This window comes from Nannospalax galili, unplaced genomic scaffold (genome assembly GCF_000622305.1).
Source record: "Nannospalax galili isolate Female #2095 unplaced genomic scaffold, S.galili_v1.0 scaffold974, whole genome shotgun sequence".
In the NCBI taxonomy this organism is placed as follows: domain Eukaryota; kingdom Metazoa; phylum Chordata; class Mammalia; order Rodentia; family Spalacidae; genus Nannospalax; species Nannospalax galili.
In genome coordinates, this window is record NW_008335438.1 from 3,240,323 (window position 1) to 3,264,202 (window position 23,880).

Genomic DNA, 23,880 nt, shown 5'->3' on the forward strand with positions numbered 1-23,880 from the left:
ATGATGTCTGGGTTGTAGTGAGGTTGGAAGGTCCTGGGAGGAGTTAAAAGTAGGAGTTGGGGATGAATATGATCAAAATATGTTGTATGAAATCCTTAAAGAATAAAAATATTTTTAAAAACATTTTGACAAAAATAAAGAAGGGGGTTTGACCAAGACAGTATTATCAACATACACGATACTTTTCAAATGACCACCAACTCACCATAATTCAGTCTAACTAGTGGCAGAACAAAATCACCACAGCAGTTAAAAGCTTAGGACCATTTAAAACAGGGCAGCTGCCTTACTTCTCTGTAGCTGTCAGTCACAAGGTGATCAAGTGGACTCCCAAGGCTACCACAATGACCACCTTACCACTATGAATTCCAAACCAATACTTTCAAACTTTCCCAGTGTCACCCAAGTACCACATATGCCATCATGTGCCGTGTTTCAATAATACTTTTTCCTTAATGTAATTTTTTAAAACAAGGTCTCATGTATTCCAGGCTGGCCTCAAATTCACTATACAGCACAGGATGACCTTGCACTCCTGATTCTCCTGCCTCCACAATCTGAGTGTAACCCTGAGGGATTCCCAGGCATTCACCAGCATGACCAGTTTATATAGTGCTGGGGATCAAACCCAGGGTTTCATGAATGCTAGACAAGCACTCATCCAACTGAACTACACCCCTCAACCTCTTAAGGCCTTTTCAAATCAGCTCACTTATTAAAAATTAAAATTATTTGAAAACACAAGTGTATAACAGTACCGTAAAGCAAATATCAGCGTCACTTCTCTGTATATAAACAAATTGAGGGAAAAATACTAAGAATATAAAAAAGAAATGCTGAACAGAATAATTGAATTTGAGGCTTGATACCATTTCTGAGGGCCTAAAAAATGGACATTTCTTTGTTACAAATACCTTTGGCTTCATGAAATTAGATGGACTACAAAAATAACTCAAGAAAGACAATTTTATTGGGACTGGAGAGATGGCTCAGTGGTGCTGCTCTTGCAGAGAACCTGAATTCGGTTCCCAGCACTCACATGATGACTCACAGCCATCCATGACTCCAGTTCCATGGGCTCTGACATCCTCTTCTGAACTCTCCTGACCTCCATGGGCACTGCATGACATGAGTCCATGTACATACATGAAGGCAATACACTCATACACATAAAAATAAAAATTACCATTCTACCATTCTATTTCCCTGGCTCTCACAGCTTCCAGTCTGAATCATACAAATTTGCCCATCACATCACTTATTTGAATCATAGATGTAACTTACTGATGTCTCTTCAAAAAGGTTTCTGAATTCTTGGCATACAAACATGGTGTGTTGACTCATTCTAGTCTCTGAATTTCGCATAACAGTCAGCATGGAGTAGTTATGCAGTTACCAGTCGGTAAATGATAAAACTCCTGAGCTGACAGATCTTAAGACATCAGACATTTCAGGAAATGAGATGGGCTCACCAGCAAAATTCCTGTTCAACAACCCTGATTCTATTAGAGCTAATATTTAGAATATTGTGGATACTAAATACTGATTTTAGGATGTGTTATAATCTCAGTCCTTGACAGCAGCCCTTTCTCACGATTTTGCTTGTTTAGTTCTCAAATAAGATGTTCGGTGTTCTCGATTCTCTCAAGACATGCTTTTTTTTTAAAAATGTGTATGAGTGTATTGCCTGCATGTGTGTAAGTGCACCCATATTGTGCAATGCCTGTGGAGGTCAGAAGGTGTTGGGTTTCCCTGTAACTGGAGTTATAGATGGCTGTTAACTGCCATCTGAGTGCCAGGAATTGAACCCAGGTCCTCTGCAAGAGCAGCCGGGGCTCAACCACTGAGCCATCTCTCCAGCCCCCTCAAGACCCACTTTTAAACAAAAAGCATCCACACATTTTTTAAAATTGCTACAGGCATTTAGGACTATCTTTTTAACTGCAGAAAATAGCCTCTGCCCCACTCAAGAAAGGAGGCTCTGTCAATGTGATGTGTGTGTGTGTGTGGGGGGGGTGTGTTTGTGTGTGTGTGTGTGTGTGTGTGTGTGTGTGTGTGTGTGGTCTGTGTGTGTGGGGGTGTGTGTTTGTGTGTGTGTGTGTGTGTGTGTAAAAGGCATGGGGCAGGGGAGAGTGTCAGGAAGAACTTACAGTCAGCACTGATCAAGCCATTGATCAAAAGTCCAAGCTTGTTTTAGCCTGTGCAAAATTTCCTCTCCCAGAACACTGGCTTGCTCACTATCTGAACATTACTAGACTTCAGATGTAACCGGAAGAAAACAAAACTGTTGTCTGAGAACTCAGCTGCTGCCAGGATCTTGTGTGTGAGGAAGAAGACAGCCTTCCTGAGGTGGGACACTGCTGCTGCTTCTGAGGAACCAGCCTCATTGACTTGTGGAGACCCTATGGAAACCTGCCCTGATCTGATCAGATTGCAGAAGAGGGTCTCTGTGGAGAGTGAGGTATACCAAAATGGCAGCAAAGGAAGATATGAACAAGTATGAAAAATGGCCTTGCCTTGTACAGGGATGTTTGGGTTTTTTCCCCATAAGTCTAAAAGTGCTCTAAAATTAAGCCTTTTAATTGAAAAAAGAGAAAACAGAAGGAAAAAGATGGAGGGAGGCAGGATGGGTCATGGCCAATGAGAAATTCATTGTTTTGGAGAAAGCCTGAGAGCAACTGTTGCCTGTTCCAGTCCATAGCAGAACCTTCCCCCATTTCCCAGACAGTCAGTAAAGTCTGCTGAAAACATCTGCCTGGGGTTAGTGATTCTTTGGGAAATGGAGGAAGAGGAGTGATGGCCAGTGTGAGATGAAGCATTGAAAGAGGCTTAGCATTCCCACAGGAAGGCCAAGAATTTGGCACCATGAAGAGTGTGGAGTGAGAGGCCCCAAGAATACACATCTAGAGGAATCTTACTTAAAACTGCTGTCCAGAATGGTGCCCACCATCCACAATAGCTATTGAGCATTCAACATAGGATGAGTCCCAATTGCTGTGTTAAGCTACAATGAACAAAAGCCAGCAACTCAATCATCTTATAGTAATCCGAATCATATTTTCAATACATAGAGCTAAACTAAGTATTCATTATGAAATGAATTATACCTGTCCCTTCTCACATTTCCAATACAGCTATTAGAATATTTGGGATTGTGCATGAGGCTTTGTATATTGAACAAAGCCGCTCTAAAATCTTGGGGAAAGCCAAGGATTTCTACAGTGCAAGGTATGGGGAACTTAAGCCACTTTTTTTTAAGCATTAAAGGAAAGAGTAACTCTTGGAAAGCCGAGCCATAAGGTAGTGGGCACTGACAGATTAAGTACAAGAAGAAACAGTGAATGATTTCCTTTACTTTAGCAACATTTTGTTAAATTGTCAAATAATTCCTAACCAATAGCAAGTGCTCTAAAAATAAGATTCAGCCCAAAGGGGGAAAAATTCAACTCTTCAGGAACACATTTGCAGCATGAAAAAAAGTGCAAGGAACAACTCTCCAACAAAAGTAAACTATACTTGATCATTAGATTCAAACTAGAAAAGGACAAAACCAAGGAAACCTCCAGCCCACGAGGGACAGGTGGCTGTGTCTTCTAATCCCTTGAAGGGCTGCACAGTGACTGCCCAGATCTAAGGCTAACGCTATGCACTTTCACTGGAAATATCAGATCCCTTTACAGTAGTGTATTGATTGTATATCTGATCTACCCCTTGAGCCATATCTCTAGAAATGTGAGCAAAAAGTAAAACAAAATGTTGACTCTAAGTTAGCTACACTGGGTGGAATGAGAAACCAGCTTTTCCTCTGACTCAGAACATAAGCAGCCTCGGTACTTCTGGGCTCTGTATTGTGCACTGTATAGGGCACCTGCAAACTCATCAACCTCAGCACTGAGCTCAGATGACAGAGCTAAGTTCCTACCCTCTCCTCCCATCTTTTCATCCTAGCTTCTCTACTGAAAAGCTTACACTCAGTGGAAGAAACAACTACAGAGTCAAGGAAAGCACTCTTCCTCCTTCCCGTATTTGAGGATCGCCATGTAGCCTAGAATCTACCTGGGAGCCTCCAGGCCATGGCTTAGGGATAGCAGAATCTCTGTAACCTTCAGTGCTTGGAAGGAAGCTCAGTTCCCAGGAATGGGCGGGGGGTGAACACGTGAGAGAATTGAGGGAAGCCACAGGGCAAGCTCAGAGGCCCTGCAATTCCTTCCTCTGCACCCCAGCATTGCTCACATGCACATCCCTAGTACCCAGAAACACCCTCAGCTCAACTGACTTGTTTCTCAAACGCATTAACCACTCTCTCCTCCCTGTCAGCCACACCCTGGCTCTGGAACCAAATCAGGGGATTCCATACTAACATGCCATCCTTTGTGAACTGTGGGAGCTGGGCTTGTAAATAGACATCAATCTTTAGTTGATAGTGTTTGGATGGGAGATATTTTCCTGCTTGGATGCCTCAAGAATATTTCCATTTAATTTTAACTTCCCGAAATACGTGTGTGTCTATATACACACAATGACTTAGTACCCAATCTTAAACGTGTCCCAGTCTTCCTATAGTTAATGGATACTCGAGTGAAGTGACTTTACTAGGAGTGACTTGTTTCATAGAGAAAATGCAAAACTCAGAACTTCAGTTTCATTGCCTCTCCACAAAGCCTCTCTTCCCAGGAGCTAGGTCTCAATGAATGTGTCAAGACCTGTGACCCACTGGGCTTGAGAGGATCTGCCCCCCCCAATCTAATGTAGTCCCAAACTAGAGGAGAATGATGCCAGAACTTCATAAAGCATTCACACACCATCCAGGGGCCTAGGGATGTTTGTCTCCCTAGTTTGTTTCTCTGTTGCGGTGATAAAATACTGATCAAAAGCCACTTGGGGGAGGAAATGCTTTCTTGGGCTTACAGTCCATCACTGAGGAGAGTCAAGGCAGGAGCTTGAAGCAGGAACTGAGAAGAGACTGCAGATGAACGCTGCTTACTGGCTTGCTTCCTCTGGTTGCTCAGCTACTTTTCTCATATAGCTCAGGCAGGCCCACCTGCCTAGGAATGATACCACCCACCGTGGGCTGGACATGCCTACATCAATTAACAATCATGAAAATGCCCCATGGGCATGTCTAATGAAGGAAATTCATCAACTGAGGTTCCTACTTCTCAGGTATGGCAAGTTGACATTCTGGGCACTGGCTGCAACATGCCCCTAAGTGAGATGCTGGAGGTACTGTACCTTTGCAGGTGAAACATTTGATGTGGAAATGTTTGGTCTGGACCCGAAGCACTTCGCCTTTGCATGGCTCCCCACATTTATGGCAGTGAATGACAGGCTTCTCTGATGGGTGGTGAGGGTCTTGAGGATGGGCCACTGGAAGAAACAGCAAAAGATCCAGGTGAGGATGAAGCATGTCTACAAAACTGTCTTCACGAGGATGCATAATGATCTCCAACATGCAGTATCAAATGAGCCACATAACAATTCAACATGAGCTGAGTGCACCCCCATCCCATTATCTTGGATCCACAGGAAACCAGGACAGTAGTGGCCTTAATAGTCCACTAGGGACACATAAGCTTGTTCTCTGTGGAGACTGTCTTCTGCCTTCCTCCCCAATTTCAGGTCTTATACGATCTTGGTTTGCCTTAGTAGTTCACAATTCGTGTTTGCAGCATGTCGTCTTGCTGACTTAGAAAGCATGGTTTCAGCTCACCTTAGACAATAAGTTCCTTAAAGGAGGAACTTATTTTCCTACAGTTCAGTTTTTTTCTCCCCAGTTGTACTTTTTCTCCCCAACGCCTCTGACAGAACAGGATGCTCATGCATTGGTAATGAATTAGAAGGGACAGTTTCTCATCCATATTACCAGAGAGTATTTCCTGATCTTAATTTGCAAGACTCAGTAAATCTGTTGAAGGCCCATTACAAAGATTCCAGTTCTTTACACAGACTTCCGGCACGAATTTAAAAATAATAACCATCTGGGAACTCTGGATCCCTCTGCACCTACTTTCTTTCCCACAAAGCAGAGGTTATCAGACCAAGTAGGGGTACATATGACGGACTCACAGAAATTATTCACTTTCCAGAAATAGAAATTATGGCTGCCCTGGCCTAATAATATGTACAACCTGAACTGTGCAGAAGGTCGGGGGGAAGGTAATGAGGGGCCACCTGGGTTTCAGCCAACAAAGTGTGATCAAGTCATTCTTAGTTTCTTTGGCCAGAGAATGCCAACAGACCCTTGTTGCTGTCCTTTTCTGATAGTGATCATCGGAGCCCATACGATCTATAAAAATGTATTGTGTTCTACGTATGTATTATGAGATACGAACAAGGAGCTTATACTTATTCAACCAACACAAAGAGCAGAGATGCTTTTTTTTTTCAAATTGGAAAACTGCATTGGGCAGTGAGTGCGGCACAGAGACTGCTGAAACCCAACCTAGAAAGCACCTTTCAGCAAGAAGCTTGCTGTGTGCTGCAGGCGTGTATAATGGCTCATTCTTTTGCTCAGAACCTCACCATATTCTCATTTTGCATAAAAAGGCTTTGGGCGAGACAGTCCAAATAATCCATTACTGGCTTAATTTCTGAAGAACAAGGTGGTTCTTGTGAGATTTTGACCAAGAGCAGGTGTAGTTTCAGGATTAACATCTGACCTGCTTTCTCTGCCCTCGATCCCAGGAATGTACAGGAGGGGGACCTGCATTCTAAGTCACTGGCATTCCTTTATCTATCTACTGAGATCTCTCCTTAAAAACTGTATTTACAACAGAACTCTCTATTTACTAAAAGAATTAAGGAGCCCCCCCCCCATGCTATCACTTTCCAAACAACCACAGACTTTGAGAGTGATATGTATCAAGGCCAAAAATCTATTCACTTGGGCATTAAGAAAAAGGTTCCCTTAACTGTATCTGCTCCAATCGTGATGGAGAACATGGCTTTTATTTTCCTCCAGTTATTCTTGTTTCTGAGCAAGCAAAGTTATGATTATCAGATAGTTTACTAACACTGGGCACAGTTATTGGTGCTTACAGGCAAGTCACTTTATTCCAGTCTTACCACCCTTGCCTAGCAGGGAGATGGGTCATATTGCTGCCATTTGATGGACTGCGAAACTGGACCTCAGAGAAGCCAAAGTCACAGCTAGTGTGAGCACAGAGGCCCACACCCAGGCCTTTCCACCTTCTAAGCACGTGCTCCTCCTAAGCTATTTGGATAAGCCTAAAAATTGTTATTATCAGATAATTTATTTATCCAAGTTTAAGTGCAGCTATAAAAGAAACAGCTAGTGCTCAACTTATAAAAGGAACACCTGTGGTATGTGTGCAAGCGTAGTCCTAGCTGGGCCCAGGGCCCTTGGACATCATCAAGGTCACTGTGCCGACCCTTGAATCAGAAATCCTGGTGCCATGTATCAAAAAGGAAAAAAAAAATTTTTTTGGTCTTTTCGAGACAGGGTCTCCCTGTAGCCCCAGCTGGCCTGGAACTTACTATGTAGACCAGGCTGACCTTGAACTCACAGAGATCTGCCTGCTCCTGCCTCCTAAGTGCTGGGATTAAAGGTGTTGCCACCATGCTCAGCCTAAAAGGAAAATTTTATCTCATCCCAAATGGCTATAATCCAAAAGACAAAAAATAACAAATGCTGGGGGTGGAAAAAGGGGAGCTCTCCTACACAGTTGGTAGAATGTGAAGTAGTAGAGCCATTACGGAAAATGCTATGGAGGTTCCAAAACTAAACAAAGCAAAAAAGGAAACCCAGAAATAGAACTGCTCTATGACCCAGCAATCCAACTACTGGCTATGTAGCCAAAGGAAATGAAATCATGTTGAAGAAACATCTGCCCTTTGAGTTTACTACAGTATGATACACAGGAGCCAAGAAATGCCATCAACTTAGAATAAAGACAACATGGTAAGCTGTCTACACAATGGAGTCTTATTTAGTGATGAAAAGAATGAAATTCTGTCTCTTGCAACAACATAAACAGAACAGGAGGCTATTATGTTAGGTGACCAGTGTCAGGCTCAGAAGGACAAATGCCACATGTTCTCAAATAAATGTAAACACTAAAACCTTGATCTCATGAAAGTAGACAGTAGAGTCTGAGAATGATGTGGTTGAGGGAAGGATGGAGGGGAATGGTTAACACCTGGAGTGCAGGTGGGCATGAGGAAACGCTTCTTGCTCTACATATAACAGGGCTGATGACAGATAATCAAGCATTTTAAAAGAACTAGCAGAGAGGAGTTTACACATTCCCAATACAAAGGGATGAGAACTATCTGAGCTTATTCGTCAAATGCTCAGGTGTGATCATAATATATATGTGGCTACTAAAATATCATGTTCTACTCCATAAGTACATATAATTACTATGTGCTGGTTAAAAAAGTAATAACCAGGCATGGTGGTACATGCCTTGAACCCTAGACCTAGGGAGGCTGTGGCAGTATGTGAGCCCCCATCTCAAAATACTAAGCAAAACTATAAACTAAAATTTTATTTATTTATTTATTTATTTATTTATTTATTTATTCATTCATTCATTCATTTATTTAGTCTTTGAGACAAGGTTTCTCTGGAGCCACAGCTGGCCTGGATACACTATGGAGACCAGGCTGACCTTAAACTCACCTCACAGAGATCCGCCTGTCTCTGCCTCTTGAGTGCTGGGATTAAAGGCATGCACCACTATGCCCAGCTTATTTTTTATGTGTATGAGTGTGCTGCCTGCATGTATGCAAGTGTACCTGTGTTGTGCAGTGCCCATGGAGGACCTAAGAGGGAGTTGCATCCCCTGGAACTGGAGTTCTGGACGATTGTTAGCTGCCATGTGGGTACTACAAGAGCACTAAGCCATCTCTCTAGCTTCTCGAGGCCACCCTGGTCTACAAAGTGAGTTCCAGGCCAGCTGGGGCTACAGGGAGACCCTGTCTCAAAAAGACGATGTATATATATATTAGAATTCAGAATCCTTCTCCACATTTGCCCACAGAGGTCAAGAATCTATCTTTTCAGGAAATTCCTCAGGCAATTCTTATGAATACTCCAGATTAAGAACTTTAGCATTGTCTTTAATCCCAGCATACAGGAGGCAGAGGCACACAGATCTCTGTGAGAGCAAGGCCAGCCTGGTCTACATAGCAAGTTCCAGTCCAGTTGGGGCTATAGGGAGACCCTGTCTCAAATAACACACACACACACACACAAAGAACTTTAACATTTTTTTAAAAGATTTTAACTATGTGTATATGCGTGTGTCTGTGTTTTGGATTTGTACATATGAGTCCAACGCCTGCAGAAGCCAGAAGAGGGTGACAGATTTCCTGGAGCTGCAGTTACAGATGACTATGAGCCACCCAAGAGGGTGCTGGGAACCTGAACTTCAGTCCTCTGCAAGAGCAGTGCATTGGCTTAACTGCTGAACCATCACTCCAGCCCTGGACTTTAGCATTCTTAGAATTTGAGTAGGCCAGACAGAAAAGAGTTGGGATTTATAACTCTCAGGACCACCCTTTTCAGAAACAACACAAGAACGTAGAGAATCCCTTAAAGGGAGAGTAAATTTTTGCCTAAGAAACTCTGAGGGGGGGTGTCTCTTGACTCTGAATTTCATACAACTAAGCAAGCCAGGCTGACTCATGATGAGAGATGGAAAATATCAGTTCACTTCTTGGCTTTTCTCTGTGACTGAATGAAAGGGCCAGCACAAACGCTGGCACCCATCCCAGAGGTCAGAGCAGGGATCAGCATCTGCATTTTGCAAGCCTCTCCTTTTGGAAAGATGAATTACAGCATAAAGCCTTCTGTGCATAGACAGGACGTTCACCTTCTACCAGAGATGGCGGAGGCTGTTCCATGTTTACTGGCCTTTCCTTCATCTGGAAGTCTAGTCAGGCACATGGCAAAGCCACTCATTGGGGGAAGGAGTGGGATTTTCTTATTAAGAAAATGGCAATAAAAAGACCAGGTCAGAATCAGTATGTATTTTATCCCAACTTAGTCATTGAGACAAGAGTCCCCCCTCAACCCCTGCTTCTAAAGGATGAAGAGGTTCATTTTCTGTAACTGTCTTTGAAAGTCTGCTTATTACAGTGGCTCAAGTCCACATTCCTGAAATACACTGAGCTTCTTACAGCACAGAGATCACATTAGTGCTTTGCTCCTTGAATCTGCTGACTGATTTTACTTGATGGCTCTATCTTTCCAAGCCTGGGTCATCTCTGCTTCTACTGATGGGGAAATCTAAAGAGCAAAGAGCTCACACTCCTGCCCTGAGTGAGTTAGTGGCTGAGGTGCCCTTTACCCCAGGCTTCCCAACTCTCCTCGCAGCTTCAAGTGGTCAATGATTTACCCTGGAACTGGGGCAGATGCCCTGAAAGTCTTCCACTGCTCCCTCATCTTGCTGGCAAATAAGAGGAATGTCACGAACCTCCAAACACTTTCTGAGTAACAGAGAAACACAAAGAACCTATACCTGAGATTTGGAGACTTCCCCACTGCACAGTAACCATTTTGGAGAAATTCTGGCCACTGGACAACATTGCCTACTATGGGCAATACCCAGGCAGCTTTCAGTTCACATCCAAGGTCAAACAAAGCATCTCAGCCATATCTCTGAAACACCAGGGCAGAATGAAAAAGAAAAGTTCCATCCTGGAGACGTCACTTATAAATATCTCAGGGAATGAGATTAGGATGAGGCCACAGAGGAAATCCCAGCAGCCTTCAGTGTCCTTAATCAGAGGTCATCACAGGCCTTCAATGAAGGTCAGAGTCCACACAGAGTCCTCTCTCACTCAAACCCAGAACCAGCTTCATCTTACCCAAGCTATATCCCTCTCAGGAACAGACATGGAACCAGACCCCGAGAAACAGGGCATGTGAGAAAGTATTTGAAAGGAAAAAGCCCCTAAGCAGCAAAGAACACGAATGTGTCAAGCAATGCTAGGTGTGAGTTAGACTGTGCTCTGGGTATCAGAAATAGTTAAAAATCCTCAAGTCACCAACAGTCCTCCCCAGTCCCCCTTTCTCTCCATTGTACTACTGCCCCCCCCGACCAGTCTTGCAAAGGGCACAGCCTTGGAAATGAAAGGCTGATGGCTTTCAAAGCCCTCACATCTGTTTTTATCTCATTTCACTCTCAGGGAGCTCTATAGGGAGAAAGAACATGAATCAACAGCCCCGTTTTACCAAGGGGCAAAGGAAGACCCAAGAGAAGCTGACCTACCCAAGGTGACACAGTCAAAGAACAGAGCTGGCAGCAAACCGATACATAAACCTGATGCTGCCTTCTCTGTCTCCCACTAAATTTTGTCCACAGTCACTCCTCACCCCTTTGGTGACCACTCTAATCCAGGCCCTCCACCCCTTTCTTGGGCTTTCGGAAGCTTCCTGCTCTGAGCATGTAACCTGCTCAAAGAGGAGGAAGGAACGCAGTCCCTCACACCTTAACTGTGGGCTGCACTTTCCTCCCATGAGGCCCAGTGTGGAAAGGGAGAGCAAAGGAATTACTGTGCAATGGAGAAATCCGACAACCACTACCTCAGCCAGGTGACCAAGGTCAACACAAAAAGTGGTCAGTCATAGTGACAGAATGTGCCTTAGATATGATGGGATAGAAGCTCACTTTCCTTGTGGTCATCCTTCCAAAAGAAACCTATAATCTAACTAGAATTCTGAGGAAAAAAATCACTACTAAGAAAGACAGGGAGAGAGAAAGACTACCAATTACCCTCCAGCACTCTTAAAAATGGCCAACATCATATAAAACAAAGTCTGAAAAACTCCCACAGCCAGGATAGCCCAAAGAGACAAGACAGCTAAATGCAATATTCTGAATGAGATCTTGGAACTGAAAAACAGGTATCAGATAAAAACTAAGGCATAGGTTTCAGTTAATGATGTTATTAATGTTGGCGGACTAATTATAAATTTGTATCACACTAACATATTAAGAATAAGGGAAACTGTGTCAGATATATGGAACTTGCTGCATTAAAATTTCAATTTATGTATCCTAAAAATATTTTTAAAAACAAAGTTTATTTTTAAAAAGAACAAAAATAAGGGACTGGAGAGATGGCTCAGCAGTCAAGAGCACTGGCTGCTCTTGCAGAGGACCCAGGTTCGATTTCCAGCACCCACATGGCAGCTAGCAGCTGTCTGTAACTCCAGTCCCAGGGATTCAATGCCTTCTTCTAACTTCCAAGGGCACTGCATGACATGGGTACACTTACACACATGTAGGCATAACACCCATACACATAAAAGATATTTTTAAAAGAACAAAAATAAAACAGTAACAGAAAAGCTTCCAATAGTTTTCTGGTCATAATACATTAAGTTCAAGATTCTAGATTCAGGGATCTTCAGAACACTGGCTTTTGAGAGTTCTAAAATAGAACCACATGTACTGAGTAGTTATCATTGTGCTGAGTACTTATTGTGCCACATACTTATTTTGCCAAGTGGTTCTGAACTCAGGTAAGCCTTACTCCAGAGACCAAGCACTTAAATACTCTACTATTTATTGGGATTAATGTACAAATCTCCCTTGAGTTGGGCTTTAGGACCACTTCCTGGTCTCGCAGTTGCATTTTCCCCAAGGCCTCCATCCACTTTGTATGACCTACTTGGAATGGCTCTTGCTGATCTCAACTGTCCAAATCAAACCTGACCTACAAGGTCCAGCAAAGGACAGCCCAGGTTCTGACACTGAGTTTACAGGACAGCTTTGATGAGTCAAATATTTATTCCTTCCCCACATCTGTGTTAACCAATTCAAACTCAAAAACTGCAAAAGTAAAAAGGGCTTTATTTGGGATCTTGGATAACACGAGTTCATGTAGTTCAGAGAGATTAATTTCATTTATTTTTATTTTATGTGTATTGTATTTTATGTTTTACCTGCATGTATTAAGTGCACCCCACACATGTAATGCCTACAGAGGCCAGAAGAGGGCAGAAGCTCCCCTAGAACTGAGTTACAGATGGTTGTTAGCCACCACGTGGGTGCTGGGAACCAAACCGAGGTCCTCCACAAGTGCAGACAGTGCTCTTAACTGCTGACCATCTCCCCAGCCCCAAATTCTGATAGTTGTGGATCAGCATTCAAGATGTAAGTGTAAGTTCTTACACATGGCTCATCACACAGCATTGAAGATTCTTTTGTGGGGAAACATCTGCTGCAGTTAAGGGCAGGCACTGTGTGGTTATGGGGCCACATGACCAACAGAACATAAAGAGTGCACACAGATGGTAGAAATCTCCATAAAACAAAGAGTCTGATCACCTCTTGCCATGTGTCTTGATGGAGGCACATGTGTCTGCCTATCCTAATTGCCTGCAGTCAAGGAGGGAAGAAAACACAGCTCCTAGCCCTGGCTGGAATTGCTGCTGGAAGAGTGGGTAAGTCCAACCTCCTAATGACTGATCCAGTTAGCTCACTTGTGTGTGCATGCATATGTATGTGCAAGTGTGCATGTGTCTATGTGCATGTGGAGGTCAGAAGACAAGTTCAGATGTCGTTCTTTAAGCTCTGTCTACTTTTTTTCAGACAGAGTCTCTCCCTAGCGTGGTCTCTGCTTCCCTACCACTAGGATCTGGGTGCCACCACACCTAGATTTTTTTTTTTAAATATGGATTTGGGGATTGAACTCAGATCCTTGAGTTTGCACAACAAGCACTTTACCAATGAACTATCTCATCAGTCCCCTACTCCATCTTAATCCCTTTTAATGTTACTTCTATTTTCATATAGTCTAGCATTAAGTACACATACCACCACCTAGCACTGACTTTTTCTTGATTTGTGTTTCTTTTGCTTTTATCTCATAATGTGTTAGTCGTATCTTCGCACAACTGCAAGGTCTACAGTCAATTTCTCCACATTTCTGGAATATTTCTGATTTCGATATCAAATGATCTGAGTTGTTGCCTCTGTACTTTTCTGTCCAGCTCTGAGTCAGGGAATATAGGGATCACTCAACACCACAACTGAGGTATCTCCCACATGAAGCAGCAGGGTCCTGAACTTCTGGTGTGATGATGAATCACTTAAGAACACTATTATAGGGATAAGCAGAAGAAGCTAAGTTCTAGTCCCAGAACTACCGGGGGTCGGGGGGGAGGGCCACTATAGAGGATTGCATTGGGAAAGGTAGGGACAGGAAGATCCCCAGGGCATGCTAGAACTAGCCAAATCTGTGAATTCCAAGTAGAAATCAGGGACCCTGTCTTGAAAAGAAATGAACATCAAGTTCTCTGACCTCCCTATACTCTTGCACCCACATGCATGTACACCCCAACACACATGAATACACACATACATACAAATAACTGTTAGAGGTAACAGTTATCAAACACTATGTTCCAGGCACTCTGTCCTGATGTGCTTGCTAATCACAGACAGTCTTTCCTCACAGATGCCTAATGGGATATCATTTCATTATTCTTGTTTGCAGAGAATTAAACCCAGACATGAAGATTTGAACACCTCGGTCAAGGTCACACATCTAAGAAACAGTCTGCCTCCAAAGGCCATACTAGGAAGCCATGGGAGAATGGGGAATTCCACAGGAAAATCTTATCAAGCATAGAATAAAGTCAAGCTAGGGCAACAAGGCTCTCTAGATTCTGATTATCCAGCTCAGAAGACGTGAACAGCCAGCTACACGTCACTGAAAAGGGATGCCTGTTAGTAAACAAGGAAATGGAGAAAAGCTCTTCAAACTGAAAAATAAATTATTCCTTATTTATAGGAAAAGAACACTTAGCAAAAGTGAGACAGCAAAGAAAGGCAAATGCCACCTGAGGCCGCTCCTGCAGCCCCAGCAGAGGCCAGGGTCTGTCTCTGGTTGAGATTGCTTGGACTGCAACCACAAGAGAGCACCATGCTTGATGAGGATGATTCTGTGGGCTGAGGAAATGGCTCAAGGGTAACAGTGCTTACGGTATAAGCATAAGGACCTGAGCTTGAATTCCCAGCACACACACAACAAGCCTGTTAACACCAGTGCTGTAGGGGGCGGAGATCACTGGGGCTTTCTGGCAAACGAGTCAGGCCTAAACAGTGAGCTCTGGGTTTAGTGAGAGACCTTGTCTCAAGAGAAAAGAACAGGACACCCGACTTCCTCAATAAGCCTCTGCCCCATGCATGCACACCCTCCCTCCCACACACACACATGTGTACACACCATATATATACACACAAGCAAATTGATTCTGCTCAAAGACAGAACTCCGATCCTCTTGGGAGTCTATGTTGCAGTGACTGTTTCATCGCCTAGACTATTTCCCCTGCCTCAACCACCTTAGTCCCACTGAAATGTAAGCACATATCCTAGAGATGTGCTTTCTCCCGCCTCCTACTCCCTTTCTTTGTGCTAGAATGGCACAGGAAATAAGAAACGCAAGCATTTAAATAAACACACGGGGTGCTTAATCTGCAGTTTACTCAGAAGTTCATTTCTTGCTGTGGCAAGTGGTAGTTACTAGAAGCTACACACGGGGTTACCCTGTCATTAGTTGTCCAAAATGAGCCTTCTCTTGAATTGGCCTCTGCAACCTCTTTTTCTGATACCTTGTGAGTCTGGTAATGAGGATTATTACTTGGCACAAACAGTCCCAACAGGCAGCCGGGCTTTGTTCTAGTCTACCTGCCACTTGTAGCTTTCCACTAGGAAGATGTCCCCATCCTTGATTTTGCCTTTTCTGTGACAACCACTCACCCCACAGCTGGGCTGCTGAGTATAGAAAACAGCTCATGTTCAAATCCAGTTAATCTGATTTCCCCAAGGTAAAGAGCCACTGAGATTACCATCACAGGGTCAGGCAATTTCCTCCAGTGAATCACATGACTCCACCTGCCTTCTGTACAAGGTCAATCTCAGAAAGGGATTTGACACCAACAGTGGCATACACTCCCTTCTCCTCAAAGAGTGACTTAGACACATCTGTGCCTGACATGACTCACTGAGATAACACCTTTCCTTGACCTCTCCAGGCCTCCCTCTGACTGTGTTAGGAATTCTACCTTACAGTAGAGTCATTACAGTAAAGTCTCAAGTATCCCCACCAACAATCAGAAAGGACTCTGGACTGGAAGTTGGGAGGCCAGCCTCCTAATCATTCCTTTTCCTGTCATGTGCCTCAACCTTCCTGACACAAGAAAGAACAGAGAGGCCACGCACAGGCCCCAGGGTGGGAGACGAGACATGCAAGGTCATTTCCTTCCAGGAGCCCTTCCTGCCGCAGTCTGGTGCACCAAAATCTCTGGAGAGACAATCCTGAGCCTATAGGACCAGGAATAGCTGAAGTAACACCAAAAACCCTTCTGAAATTTTATAGAACTTTTTAAGGTCACTGGGAGACCGTAAATTGTTCCTGCACCAGCAATTGCACTTAGAAATGGATCACAGTACACCACCAGGCAGCATCTTTGGTCTGAACCCTTCTGGCAGATCACCATGTCTTAATGGACTGAGAGGGAGCCAGGGCTATCCTGACTGTGAGATGGGAAGGGATTGTGGTGCCATTTGAGCCATTTGTGGGAATATGAGTCAAGAGAGAGGGTTAGAGTCAAGCAGCATGCAGGCCGAGGATTCCATCACCATGGCCTCCCACCCCTTCATTCCAAATCCAGATACCTCAGAGAGGTTAAAGGACCAAAACCTGAAGAAGCAAAGCATCTACTGAAGTGAATGGAACAAACCCACCTGTCACAAGGCAGGGAGCCTCCCCAGCCTTGGCTTGGCATTCTGGCTGCTTCCTCATAAGTTCCAGGCCACACTTGGGGTCATTAGCTAGCTAGCTACGGCATTCTAAACAAGCTTGGGGGGATGGTTAATGTGTATCTGGTACTTCAGATTGTATAAGAAGTGGCCAAAAATTATATCTACCTATATTTCAGCAGTTCCAATCTACAGATAAGAAAGCTGGGCTTTTGGGGATATTAACTGGTTTTCTCCAGCAATGGGAACTCTGGGGACAGCCAACTATGTGGTCAATGGCTTTACTTTGCAGCTTAAAGCTAACTATGATAGAAGTCTTTACACCATGGAAATTGGTACACTTTACAAATCAGGGTCTCCCTCTGCTGCTGGTTGTTAAACATTTGCCAACACATGGCTGTCCCCAAGGTCACATTGCCAGTAAACAGCAGCATGAGGTTTTCAAAGCCTTTAAGTTGCAGAGCAAGCATTTGAACCCTTTCTCAAAAGGCTTTGTCCCTTCTTCTCTGGGAAGAGACACACAAACTCACCTTCTTGGGGTGCCTCCAACATCCACACACCTACTACCCACTATGAGACAAAAGCATAAGACCTGTTCTGAAAACGCTGCAGTTTCTGGAACAGCTCTCTACATAATTAGGCTCCCGACTCCTCCCAGACCTGAAGTTCTGCCTGTTCAAGCTTTCAGTTCAACATAACTTTTCAGGGTGTAGCCTTTGCAAGCAAAGACACACACATAATCCACACCTGTGACCTTGCCAGGCAATCTATTCATCCAGGTTACAGACAGCATTAACTCTGGTGGCTTGTTCATTCTTTACTAAACTGTAAGGTTCATCTGTTCCGTGGAACGGAGGTGATCACCTCGTGAACAAAGCACTTAGTGAATGAAGCTGGTGACTTGGTAGGAAAAAATACAACTAACGTAGGAGTAGAGGGAGAAGGGAAAGGGAGACACGCCTTCAGGAATCTCCTAAACACAATAAACACAACTTCCATAAGCAGAATGAACACACTCTTGATTCTGTGTACACCTGCAGGGACACTGAGCTATGTCAAGGGACAGAGAAGAGGAAAAACAGAAACTCTTCCAGAAAGAAGCACCATTTCAGCTGGGCCTCTAAGAAGGAAGGAGAGAGAGGCATCTCCCACAATGGGAAGAGAGGATGGGACCTGTTTGGGCCACCGTCTCCCTTGGCTGAAAAACAGTGTGAGGCCAGCAATGGTGCAGGGAAGGAGGGGGCCCTGGGCATCTCTGAAAGGCAAACTAAGGAACTTAGATGCTAAGGTCCTCATTGGTTCATGGAGGTGAGGGGTGCAGTGAATATTCTGCCCCTCCCCAGGAATATCAGTTCACACTGTAGGCAAAGTGGGAGCTCCTGGATGTCAATATGGAAACTTGGGGAGAGCTGGGAGATGGGTTCGGGCAATTCCTAGCTCTGTCTTTCTTAACTCTGTGACCTTGAACAAATTACTTTTCTTCTTTAACCTTGAATTTCCTCTTCTGTAAGTGAAGATGAGTCCTACTTTGACACTTGGGTGCTGGTCTATGAATGGAATGACTGGCAAGGGCTCAGCACCATTCTTGACAGAAAACTGCTCAAGAAAAAAGCAGAAGTCACTACTGTCTCTGGGGTGTTTCAGTATGGGAAAATCATGGGTCATAGTTTAAGGTTGTTGGTCACAAAATGTCCACACATGTCACTTCAGACCACTTATGTTGTTTGACTTCTGCTGTGGAGTCTCCAGCAAGCATTCAGGTCACCCAGGACTCTCCCAGCTCTCAGAGTACCTTTCAAGCCATGGTGCTGAGGCAGCAGTCTGGTTTTGACAGTCTTAGTGAGAGGTACTGGAATATCATAAAACACATCCATGCCAAGTGTTCAATTCAATAGTCCTTATATTCACCAAATTTTCCTGGGATCACCACCACCTAATTTGCACCATGTGCGTGCATGTGCACACATACATATGTATGTGAATGCATGGCCATGTGTGTGGAGGCCTAAGGAGAACCTTGGATGTGATTTCTCAGGTGCCATCCCCCATTTCTTAGACTCAGGATATCTCAGAGTTCTGGAACTCACCAAGTAGGCTAGGCTGCCCTGCCAGCCAGCCCCAGGGATCCTCCTTTCTCACCTTCCTGGTGCTGGGGTTACAGTCATGTGCTACCACACCCAGCTTTTATTTCACATGGGATCTGATAATCAAACCCTGGTTCTTGTGTTTGTAAGGCACTTTACCAGCTGAGCTATCTCCCCAGGCCCCTCCACAATGTGATTTTGAGACACCCCCCTCGACCCATAAGAAATCCTGTGCCTATGAGCAGCAGATACATCCATGCCTCCCTCTGCTCAGTCCTAAGTAACCACTCACTGTATCCGTAGATTTCAAATAAAGTAAAGGCTTGGGTGGTATCTGATAGTATCAGCTTCTCAGCATTTGAATGGCAGTGAGAAGGAACCACTGCACACACAGATACAAATCACCCAAAATGTCCTCTTCTTTTCATAACCACTGCCTCTTGGGAGTGAGCCCATCAAAAAGCCAGATATGAGAAACTTGAACCAGAGCCATCAGACCCAGTTCAGGTCTTGTGTGAGAGTCTTTGCAAACACAACTTCCCTGAAAGAATGTCAACACTGGTGTCAGTCACCAAAGGTTCCCCAGAGATCAGAAACAACAGCATGTGGACAGGCAATTGTCTACTCACCAGTCAGGAGCTAGGAGGGGTTTAGGACAGTTTTGAGAACTCAAGGAGGACCTCTCTCTCTCTCTCTCTCTCTCTCTCTCTCTCTCTCTCTCTCTCTCTCTCTCTGAATATGTGGGGCTATGTATGTGTGTTTGTGCATGTGTAGTGTGTCGAGACCAGAGACCTATCTTAGGTACCAGTCCTCGAGAGCTGCCCACATTGTTTTTTGAGACAGGGTCTCTCACAGGGATCTAGGGCTTGCTGATTAGACTAGGATGGCTGGTCAGGAAGGCCCTGGGATCCTCCTCTTTCTGCCTTCCAAGAACTGGGATTACATGCCCATGCCACCATGCCTGGCTTTTTACATGAGTTCTGGGAATAGAATTCAGGTTTTCATGCTAGTATGACTAAGACTGCCCCAATTGAGCCATCTCCCCAGGCCCACAATGATCTTTGAAGGAAATAATTGAGATCACTCTGCAAATTTAGCTCTCTAAGTAGCTTCCAATTGCAATATTCAAGATGCCCTGCCAACCCTGCCCACTTGCCTGTCTTTTCTCACATCCTCTCCAATCCACAGAGCTTTCCAGCTCCAGTTTTTGTTGCCTGAAGATCTCGACACACATCCTTTCTCTGCCTAGAAAGTCCCATTACCTTGCTGGCTCTGTCTTCTTTTTGTCCCACCCTAAAGCAGCTTTTATGGCCTCCTCAGAGTCCTTCCAGAGCCTCCCAATGGAAAGGTGCTCTCCCTGCCTCCTTTCTACTGCCTGAAGATCTCAACACACATCCTTTCTCTGCCTAGAAAGTCCCATTACCTTGCTGGCTCCGTCTTCTTTTTGTCCCACCCTAAAGCAGCTTTTATGGCCTCCTTGGAGTCCTTCCAGAGCCTCCCAATGGAAAGGTGCTCTCCCTGCCTCCTTTCTACCCCAGCTCGCCTCCTTTTCTTTACACTGGCCACATTCTAGATATTCTGTTTCCCTTCTTCTCTCTTGTAAGGCAAGCGCCATTTTGTTCCCAGGACCCTGCAGCTCCTGGCACAGAGTTCTGTGTTTATCCATTTAATATGTTCCCGCTTTTTTTGATGTTTCCAGGGTAGCAGCCTTCAGATGAAACCGAAAGTTGGTTACATAGTGTAAGTTCTCCACCAGTATGTATAGAATAGGTAATTTGATGATATTGATTGGGACAGCTCACTGCTGACAAAAGATGGATGGCTTAAGTCTCTAGCTCAGAAAAGGCAAGAGGTGAACCAACCCACTCTGGCTGGGGTCTCTGAATGACAGCTGTACCACAAAATGTAACTTCCTTCAGGGCTGACCTGTGGGGAAGAATTGGAGTGGCAATAGCACTTTGGAAAAGCTAAGCAATATGCTCCCTGAGCAGGATAAGATGATGTGGAACAGTCATTAGAGACGGCTGCAGGATGGGCAGATAGTTTCCTCCAGAAAGAATCCTGAGCCACATGCTGGCTGCCAGCCTCAAACACTTCAAAGCAACTGTTCCTGGGGCCAACCTGCCCTGCATCAAACTGTCACTGGACATTTCATATCATTCCATCACTAGAGATGGACTAGAGCTGCAAACTGCTACCTGAGGGATGTGGGTATTAAGAGCTCAACAGGTAGAGATCATCAGGGAAGTCCTATCATTGAACATACACTGACCACAGGAAGCCAACACCCTGCCTAACACTAACATTAACCTACTGAAGGTGAGAACTTCTCCATGTTTCAGATTAACCACAAACAGGGTATGGTGGCACACACCTATAATCTCAGCTTGAGAGGCTGAGGCAGGAGGATCAGGCTTTCAAAATCATCCTTTAGATATGAAGTTGAGGTCAGCCTGAGCTATATGAGACCTTGTTTCAAAAAACAAAAACAAGCAAGCAAATAGATTAACTAAAAATATCTCACAGAAAGCAACCCTAAAGAAAATTGTGATTTAGCCAAGGCCATTACTGGGAGCCTATGGCTGTGACTCACCACCATGCCTAGACTGGGTCCTCCAAGTGAGTAGGAGCAGAGGGGTGCATACCCTTCCTTAATGCTACAGTCCAGCAGACCCCATTCCCACCATCAGTCCCAATACACTTGACTCCTCATTAGCTGTTTAGAAAGAAGAAAACCCCCATCTAACACATGTACCATCTGTGGGACTCCCTGTACCTGGGGCCTGAGTGCCAACATCCCCTGTCATTTTTCTGGGGAATTCTCAGTCCTCTTTCCCATTTCCCATCAGGCATCTCAGTGAGGAATAACCTTGCCATCTTTGATATCCATCCACTGTTCTTGGTTTTTCTTAAGCTTCTCCCTTCTCACAATGATTCAAATATTGAACAGCAACAGAAAGAAGTGAAAGAAGGAACAATACAGATGCCTCGGATAGAGACAGAATTCTGTGGTAGTGAATGAAACACCCCAACACTTTAGGAATAATATATCTTAGCTCCCCCAAAGGCTAAAGAGGTAGCCTTTGTGAGCAAGCAACTCATGAATGCACTCCAAGAATCCAGGAAACATGCTCCGTAACTAAGACTTGGAGAACTGTGAATACTTCCCAGGGAGCAGCACACCTGTGCACTTCTGTATCATGACTTTAAACTAACACCATCTTTTTTCTAGTCACTCTGAGCTTCAACTCACCTCACAAAAGTGCCTTGTAAGTCCACACCCTCCATGCATACGTGGGATCAGGCAATGACAGCAGGTTCTTGGCTACAAGGATGACACAGAAGGCCGGCTTTATTGTGAAACAAGGTTTCACTCTATACAGCAGGAAGTCGGTTGAGCAAGATGCTCTTCACCCTCTTTTTTGCCATCTGGGCATTGTGAGCAAGATGAAGTTTGCTAAGAGGGATGGGGAAAGTATTCATGACAATGCTGACCCATCTATAGCATTGGTCATTTTACCCACAGAAACCATGGACCTCCTAAACAGGACCAAAGTGAGGTCCCTGGACTCTGAGCATCAAGATTACTGGGCAGTATCAGGCTCTTTCCCATATAGGGGTTATCAGAAACTCTGGAGTCAGGGCCCAGAAATCTGGATTTTAACAAGCTAGAGATTTCTCGATTTGCTGAAGTCTGAGAACCACCACCCTAGACAGTGATTTCCCTGGAAGTATTTTTAAAATCCAGCATCTTTCTGGATAAACCCAAGTTATTCAAACAAGTCAGCCTGTTTAATTGCAATGGGACTCAGAAACTCACCTCTGGTGCTCTCCAGGGTACACCGGACCATAACAGTATTAATTATGTCAGTCTATGCACAAATATGTTTCAGAGAAAAGAGGTCATTCAAAACAAATTATTGGCTGTCCCCACTGTTAGCAAAATTTGCCCTTGAATACACAGCTCTGGCCAGTGTGGGATAAACGTACCTCTGGGTCTGAGTCACTCTCAGCTCAACACACAATGAAATAGGAAGCTGGGTTGCTTTCAGCTGCAGTGTTCCCAGACCAGGTCCAACCATAATGGGAAAAGATCCCACACCACCCAGTAATCACTGAACCTTCTGGAAAGTTCTAGAACTCTTTAATGCTGGCTTAGAAAGATGTTCAGTGTTCTGACTTTGGCATAGTCATGGGCTTCTCCTTCTCACCCCACATGGAGCTGTAAATGTGGCAGAGAAGCCACCTCCTCAAAGTGAGTCACATGCCAAGATTTGCCTCATGGTAGGATGAGCCTCTGGAAACATGTCTTTTATTCAAAAAGCCAAGTTCTTTTTCTGTGTGTGCATGTGTGTGTGTGTGTGTGTGTGTGTGTGTGTGTGTGGACAGGTGATGTGTGTGTGTGGTTCAGAGGCTATCCTTGGGTATTATTCATGCACCACGTAACTTGTGGGTTTTTTCTTAAAGATAGTCTCTCACTGGCCTAGAACTTGCAAAGCAAGCTAGGTTGGCTGGCCGGGGAGCACCAGAAAGCTCTGCCTCATTATAAGCTCATTACCATGCCTGACTTTATTTTACATGTGTTCTGAGAACTGAACTGAGGTCCTTACTGATGGAGCCATCTCCCCAGCCAAATCTGTTGTCCTTTACAGATGATTTCAGTAATAAAACATGGTTTACTCATCCCTCTGGTTCCTTACCAGGTAATGGGAAGAGAAAGAGGTAGACTGTCTTCCCAAAGTCAGGGAGCAGCTAACGACAAAGCAGGCCATCCTCTAACTGGGAAGTTCATTGTCTACGGAGTCTTGGCTTCATCAAAAATTGCTCTCAGGAGCTCTGGATCAACTCAAGTCAAATGCATTCCTTCTCTCAAATGCATGGACATATGCAGTCTTAAGTCTGACTGTAGCAAAAATGTATTTTGTTTTTTTCTAGATTATTTTTTAGACTTCAATGAATAGGTGGCAAAGGACAGGCATCTGCTAGAACTTTTTTCCTTTTTGGTCTTTTTTTTTTTTTTTTTTTTTTTTTTTTGGTGAGGGTTCCCTCTCAC

General features: G+C 44.3%; 1 protein-coding gene across 12 annotated transcripts in view; it reads right to left on the reverse strand.

The window, feature by feature from the left end:
- The window catches only part of Ablim1 (actin binding LIM protein 1), a 232,564-nt gene that overhangs the window by 152,195 nt on the left and 56,489 nt on the right, over nucleotides 1–23,880 (reverse strand). For all 12 annotated transcript variants that reach the window (XM_029562132.1, XM_029562133.1, XM_029562139.1 and 9 more), the window contains one exon: nucleotides 5,233–5,367. In XM_029562132.1, coding sequence (XP_029417992.1) covers nucleotides 5,233–5,367 — 135 coding nt within the window. Of the gene's footprint in view, nucleotides 1–5,232; nucleotides 5,368–23,880 lie in introns of those variants that run through there.